This window comes from Pinus tabuliformis, chromosome 3_2, assembly GCF_031772625.1.
Source record: "Pinus tabuliformis cultivar Carrire ecotype Pingquan chromosome 3_2, CPIR1, whole genome shotgun sequence".
NCBI classification, from domain to species: domain Eukaryota; kingdom Viridiplantae; phylum Streptophyta; class Pinopsida; order Pinales; family Pinaceae; genus Pinus; species Pinus tabuliformis.
In genome coordinates, this window is record NC_142302.1 from 727,389,058 (window position 1) to 727,396,434 (window position 7,377).

A 7,377-nucleotide genomic window follows, 5' to 3' on the forward strand; every position below is an offset into this window, starting at 1 on the left:
CCTTGTTTGCACCCAAGTTTGCATCCCAAATTTACACCATTATTTGCATCATCATTTGTCATATTAATTTGTAATGTTTTTTGCTTCTTTTTAACGCTCAACTTTGCATCTTATTTTACATCTAGTTGTTGTCTTTTTTTGCATCTAATTTGGTGCCCATTTATGTGTCCTTGTTTTTGCCCAATTTGATATCCTTTTGTATGCCATGTTTTGTTCCCTTCTTTGTGTCAACTATTGCACAATTTTTCACTTCTAATTTAAAACACTTTGTATGTCAATTGTTTGCATTTTGTATTAATTCCTAGTTTAACATCCAATTTTACTTTCAATTTTTCATCCATGGTTACATCCGCATTTGACTTCTTATATAGAGTATATTTTTCTTTACATATATGACCCCCTTTATAGATTCATAGTGAAATATATGATAGTTTCTAAATATTATTAAAGCAGATATCACAATTCAAAATCATTTGTAAAGAAATTTAAGAGAAATTGACAACATCCATCCAAAAAAATAACAATGTGTCATTAACAATTTTCAAAACATGTATAAAATAGTAACATAATACTAATAAAATCAGTATTATTTTTAATCAAAACAATTAAAATTCAAATATGATTAACAAATCAAAATATTTCATGAATATCGTTATTCTACGATAAATTAACAACATACATAAATCAAACTCATCGTATGATTACAAAATCAAAATGTCTCATTGATATAGGGTAAATTCACAACACCCTTCTAAACATAGCAATGTCATTCTACACAATAATTTCTTCATAAAAAAAAAATCATGTGCATGCCTAGCTACCACCACCAAGATCATCCTCATGATCATCTTGACCATCCTCATTACTCTGATCCACATCATCACCAACACCGCAACTATCATCATCATCTCCTCCTTCACCACCATCATCCTCATCCTCATCCTCATCATCTCCTGATATATGTTGAACATAATTTGGATCATCGTCTTGGAAATCATTACCTATAGCATTCTGACAAAAAAAATCAATATTACATGTTAGTATTAATTACATAACACAACGCATGTTTTTGTTATACAATATTAACCATAAAATGAGGTAAGATATAATATCTAATAGTACTAAAAAATAAAATGAAAATATGGTTTAAAAGTATATTGGAAATCCAACTAAGATTACATACCATAGAGTCCATCCAAACAACAAATTCAACCCATATCTTTTGCTGCAACACCTCCTTTTCCAAATGATTTGGAGGTCTTCCATATTTACGCCGTAAGGCGTTCCCTCTGAGATCAACTCCCCTCTCTGCTTACCTGTCATCTTGTAAGCCACACGATTATATGTTAGACGATTGCAACAATTTCAGCCATTGATCGTTGATTCAAAAGGGTTGCCCAAACGGTTTGGCGTTTCATTTGGCATCGAATAGTTTCATCTTCTCGAAATATCAGGGGTTTGAGATAGGCGTACCAGATACGAGGCGTACTGTGTTTTGAAAAATTTTCTCCGTTAATTATTTTCTCTGGGTCTGAGTACTTGTAGCAGAAGGCATGAATTCTCAAGGAAAGGGTTCGCTGGAATCGGTGGATTATGCATTCCTTGGTAGGATATTAGATTGGGCTGGGCTTTTCACGCAGGCAGGAATTCATTATCGGCGCTGCAAGCGGTGGATTATGCATTCCTCGGCAGGACATTAAATTGGGGACGATGTGTTATCTGGGCAAAATGCTTCAGATCCAGGGAAGACACCCAATTCTGAGCCAGGTGATATAGTATTACCAATGTTATCAGACACCAGTGATAATTTGAAGTCCTGTAGTGCTGTGGAGACAGAAATTGCCATGGGAGAGCAGTCTAGGGGTGCAAAGAATAATAATTTGGTAGTTGATCAGTCTGGGGGTGCACAGAATATTAATTTGGTAGTTGATCAGCGTGGGGGTGCAGAGAATATTAATTTGGTGGTTGATCAGTCTGGGGGAGAAGAGAATATTAATTTGGTAGTTGATGGTCTTTCCAGGGATGACAGTTGTCCCTCTAGGCCTGATGGTTCAATTGTGTCTGCTTCATGGGAAGAGGAGGAAGGTTCCAAAGGTAGAGAAGTGCTGGTAGAGCAGGGATTGGAAGCTTATGTAGCCGTACATAGTTCTCCTTCAAGCTTCACCAATGATATGGACTCTCCTTCCTTACAAGGGGAATCAATTAGTGTTTATGCTGTTAGAGATCTTGCACCTGAACACAGTGGTATAGGGAATTCACTTTCTGAATTGGGAAAAGATGAAGATAGCATGCCATACAGAGATCCTAAATTGCAAGAGCAAGTACACGCTCTGGAGAGCACCGATGTTGAGCTTGCAATTCTTGAGTTTGATAATGCAAATGAATTAGAACAGGTAAATCTAAATTTTTCTAAAGGCTCTTAAGAGAGCCAAAAAGCTCATTTGGAGGACAAAGTTGCTGCAGGGGATGAAATAAACTCGTTTGCTATTTTGATTTTCTTATATATTGGGCACTGAGGATGTCTTTATTCATTTATAAGCTCACCTTGTTTTGGTTAGGGTTTTGCAGGAAGTCAGGTCTCCAGTTCTGGACTTGAAAAATGATGAACATGGAGAGCTACGGGGAGCTGGACAGTGTAGTGAGGATATACCTGTTGCATTTTTAAAAAATTGCAGTTCACAGCCTTCTCATGTTGATACCCTACATCACTTCAAAGGTGACAAGAACAGGAATATGAGCATGGACGAGTCCTTTGTGGATGCGCTTGACCATCTGACGGAAAGTAGAAGTGCATGTTGATACCCTACATCACTTCAAAGGTGACAAGAACAGGAATATGAGCATGGACGAGTCCTTTGTGGATGCGCTTGACCATCTGACGGAAAGTAGAAGTGCAAGTCTGGAAGAGTCTAGTTTTCTTCTGAAGGGTAATTTTCTTGAGAAGGAAGGTCAGTTATCAAAACTTTATGCGTGCGGTGAAGAAGCTGAAAACCCCGCTTCACTACTTGTAGAACAAGAGCAATTGAGACAGATGGCTCATGACTTGGAACAGGAGAAATTAGAAATGGCAAATACCTCGGATGACTTGAGATCCCAGCTGCAAAGCAAAACCCTGGAAATTACACAGCAGAATCTTCATGATTCCATTGAACAGAAAGGTACACTTGCAGTTGCCAGTGATTCTGAGACAAAAGTGACTTACATTGAAGACTTGGAAAAAGCAACTGGTTTGTTGGAAGAGAAACCCCAGATATCTCAAACAGATGGGGAACATTTGACAAAGAATGGGAATCAATGTCCACTTGATTTTAAGACTCTGCGACAGAAATTAGAGGATCTTGAAGCAGAGAAAGCAGCCGCTTTTTCTAAAATCAAGGAAGCTGAACAAAATGTACAAGTGGAATCAGTGAGTGAAATCAAAGAAGGTAAGGCTTGTCTTGAAGTTGAAGTTGAAATATTTATCAAGAGAGCCAAGGACAGAGAAGAAAATTATATTGAAATGTTAGAAAAACTCAGAACTCAAGAACAAAGTCTCAACGATGAAAATCACAATCTTTTAACGAAGCTTGATGAGCATGCAAAGAATATGGCAAAGGCAGAACAAGAAAATCAGCTTGTAAGAAATGAATTGGCTGAAATGAGACCTGTTCTAGATGAAGCTATTAAAGCTAAAGAACAGATTACAAGAGATTTGAATGTTATAAGCTGGAGACATGTTCTACAATGGTTGAAAAAGAACAACTTGAGACAGAAGCTATGAGAACAAGGCAGCTGACTGATGAACTTAATGGTCAAATATCTCAACTTAGTGATGAAATGCATGAAATAAGGGCTGAAAAGGTTAAAGCGATGAATGATCTTGATGAATTCAAGGTCTTGGTCAAAAAATTAGAAAATGAGAGAGCAGAGCTATCTGAATATCTTCATGTAGTGAGAGCTGAGCTGGAGCAAATGAAAAAAGAAGCTGATTTCCACCAAAAACATGAAGAAGAAAGGAATCGATTCTCTGAGGAGAATGCCAAACTTTCTGCAGAGCTATATGATTGCAAGGAATATTTATCAAGGAGGCAAGATGAAAAATCAGAACGTGATAAGCAATTGAGAGATATGGTACTTGAGCTTCATAAAGCTACATCAGAAAATATGAATTTTGCAAGCAATGTGTGCAAGCATAGACATATGTTAACAGAGGTAGAGGGTGAATGCTTTCTACCTATCCCTGAGGCAAGATGCGACTCAGCTTTGTTGCAGAGTCAAATAGAACCATTGCATGGAGAGTATACTGACCAAGAAACATCATTGGGTGTTCAGAAAACTGATTGTCAAAATTCAACAGTTCATAAGGCAGAAAACATTGAGGAAACCATTCAACCATCTAAATCTATTAATGAATCAGAAATTTCAAATATTGATTTGCAGCTTGCTACTGCTGTGAGTTTTACAGTAAAACAGCTTGCAAAATGTACAATCTTGCAGGTAATATTTGAATTCCATAGTTTAGAGATTTCAGAAATGCAGAATTCATTTGAAAAACTAAGGAGTTTCTGTGATGCAGGGGGAGAGAGATTCAGCTATACAACAACTTGCTATTATCCATGATCAGCTTAGAAAGTTGGTCCAGCAGCAAGAGAGGATGATTGAGCATAGTGAAGAGCTAGTTGATCGTCTGCGGCATGCAGAGTCCAGTGAAGTTGGAGAAGAAAACATGCAATCTTTTGTGGCATTGGACATCCTAGTCGCTGACTGTAGCAAGTTCATGAAACATTTGCAGAAAGAATTGGATGAAAGATCACAGTTTGAACCCACTATAAGAGAACTTGAGTCTATTTTGTTTTCAAAGGACCAAGATATTCAAGATATGAATGTTAAGTTAGTTGAGCTATCTCAGAAATGTGCCCAACTTGAAGAGATTAGTGGTAAGTGCACAGTACTGGATGAAAAATGCACTGAAATGGATTTTCAAGCAGCCCAAAATGCAAATGAAAGAGATTCCTTACATTTGGAGGTAGATGCCCTTAGAAAATCTCTTTCAGAAAAGGAAACATTAATGAAAGCTTCTTCAGAATTTTATTCTGACTTGAAACACCAGTTTGACACTACCATAGAGAAGTTAATAGCTGCCATTGAGGAAGTCATTCAAGATGAGACTTTGGCATCTGTTCCTTGCTCGGAGAGAATGCCTTATCTGGAGACAAGCCTCCTTTTTCTTATTGAGGAGTATAAGGTAGCTTTTTCACAAGTGAACCTGGTTCATAAATACTTACTTGAGCTTGCTTCTAATTATGGAAACTTGTTGGAAAAAAAACCGACACTTTCTTTGGATGTGTTCCTCAGAGAAGTCTTCAGTTACAAAGAAAAGGAAGTAGACCAGTTAAATGAAGAAGTAAATGTAATGAATTCAATTAAAACTCAGCATGAAGAAGAAATTAAGGAACTGAAGGACCGTTTATGTAAATTTGACGAGAATCTTAAAGAAATGAGCATGGATAACAGCAAAATGAGAACTGAGCTTGAGCAGACAGAAAGCAAATTGTCATCAGTGAGAGAAAAGCTTAGTCTGGCCATCGCTAAAGGAAAAGGATTGGTTCAGGAACGCAATACACTAAGACAATCATTAGTGGACAAGTCCAATGAGCTAGAAAAATGTTTGCAGGAATTGCAGAAGAAAAATGATACATTGCATGAAACTGAAATGAAAGCTTCTAAGCGTGTTAAAGCACTGGAATTAGAGCTAGAAGATATTCAGAATTCTGCAAGTGCTTTTCGGGAATCAGTTTCTAACAAGGACTCACTTCTTCAGAAAATTGAAAATGTCTTTGGGGAGATGAATTTGCCAGAGGCAATCCACTCCAAAGAAATAATTGATAAAGTTGAGTGGCTTGCAAAATCATCTCTTGGAGTAAATAACACTATGTCTGAAACAAGTGTGGATGATGAAAAAACTGGGAAGAGTCATCTTGAAGATCTAAAAGAAGAGTGCGAGGAACTACAAAATAAATACCGTAGTGTAGTTGAGCAGTCAGATATACTGGAGAAGACTTTCTTGGAAAGGAACCATCTTATTCAAAGATGGGAACAAATCCTTGAGAATGTTGATATGCCAACATCTATGCGAAATACTGATCCAGAATTTCAGATTGAATGGCTCAGCAGAGCACTAACGCAGGCCCAACAAGATGCAGCTCGTTTTAAGCATGAAATTGAGAATGCTCAAAGAATTGCTGACTTATCTGCCTTTGAAGTGGAGGACTCAAAGAGGAGAATATAAAGCCTAGAGGAAAATCTCTTGAAAGTAAACTATGAAAAACAGGAATATGTGAAAAGCCTCGAGGAGCTTAATTCTAAATTTGAATCTCTAAACGAGCAAGCAGTTCAAGATGCATCCCGGAAAGAGAGTTTATGCAATGATCTTGTTTATCAACCTATGAGTGAGTCCCCTGTGGAATCAAGCATTGCTGATAGGAATTTAATTGCAGAAGACTGTATGAAGAGACTATTGGATATGGTTATTGAAACATTGAAAGATCAAGATCTACAGGAGTTATCTTTATTCTGCAATAATGGGGAGCATCTCGAAGGATGTATCAAGAAACTCATAGAAAAGCTAAATGAATTATCTGAAGAAGTTGAAAAGCTCAAGGAAAGTGGTGATGCAAAGATGATGGAGCTTCAGGGTCTTCAGGCTGCAATGACCACAAAAACTACAGAACTTGAGGAAATGACTAAAAAGCAAGAAAAAGTCTATTTAGCAGTGGCATCACATAGAGTAGAGATAGAAAGTCATATACAAAAAAATAGAATAATGGCTGAAGAGCTAGAGACAGTGAAAAAACAAAAGGATGCTTTACAGGTACAGCTTGAGGAGGCAGAAGAGAGATCATCAGTAATAAGGGAGAAACTGACTATGGCAGTGAAAAAAGGAAAAGGGTTAGCTCAACAACGAGAAAATTTGAAACAATCTCTGGATGAAAAAATAGTAGAACATGAGCAGCTAAAAACGGAGTTGCAATTACGTGACTCTGTGATTAATGAACATAAGCAGAGAATCAGCGAGTTGTCAAGTGAGCTGGAGCGCTTTGAAAGTCTAGAAACAGATGTATTTTCCTTAAAAAGTCATTGTGCCGAGCTAGAGAAGAAGTTACTTGATAGCAACAATACAAGACAGAGTATAATGAAGACATTAAACACTATTGACTTTACAGATGAAGTTTTATACTAGGATCCGGTCAAGAAAATTGATTGGCTTGGTAAATCAGTGAATGAACTACAGCAAAAGATAGGTTTTGCTGAACAAGAAGCTACAAAATTCAAAGGAGAAGCTAACATACTAGCCACTAAGTTGGATAAGGTTTTTGAAAGGGTGCACTCCCTTGAGAG

General features: G+C 37.2%; 2 protein-coding genes and 1 long non-coding RNA gene across 3 annotated transcripts; 2 read left to right on the forward strand and 1 right to left on the reverse strand.

Moving 5' to 3' along the window:
- Window positions 1–605: 605 nt before the first annotated feature.
- On the reverse strand, window positions 606–1,320 carry LOC149182677 (uncharacterized). Its single transcript, XR_016257154.1, has 2 exons — window positions 1,184–1,320; window positions 606–1,011 (listed from the first exon to the last, which is right to left on the reverse strand). It is a non-coding gene; the product is annotated as an uncharacterized LOC149182677 (long non-coding RNA).
- A 464-nt stretch (window positions 1,321–1,784) lies between these two features.
- LOC149182678 (uncharacterized) lies at window positions 1,785–2,813 on the forward strand. The gene is made up of 2 exons (XM_089416930.1): window positions 1,785–2,393; window positions 2,569–2,813. The coding sequence occupies exons 1-2, from the start codon at window positions 1,785–1,787 to the stop codon at window positions 2,797–2,799; spliced, it is 840 nt and encodes a 279-aa protein (XP_089273056.1). The 3' UTR covers window positions 2,800–2,813.
- A 775-nt stretch (window positions 2,814–3,588) lies between these two features.
- On the forward strand, window positions 3,589–7,116 carry LOC149182679 (uncharacterized). Its single transcript, XM_089416929.1, has 2 exons — window positions 3,589–4,476; window positions 4,556–7,116. Exons 1-2 carry the CDS (start codon window positions 3,724–3,726, stop codon window positions 6,266–6,268), a joined length of 2,466 nt encoding a protein of 821 aa, XP_089273055.1. The 5' UTR covers window positions 3,589–3,723; the 3' UTR covers window positions 6,269–7,116.
- Window positions 7,117–7,377: the final 261 nt, after the last annotated feature.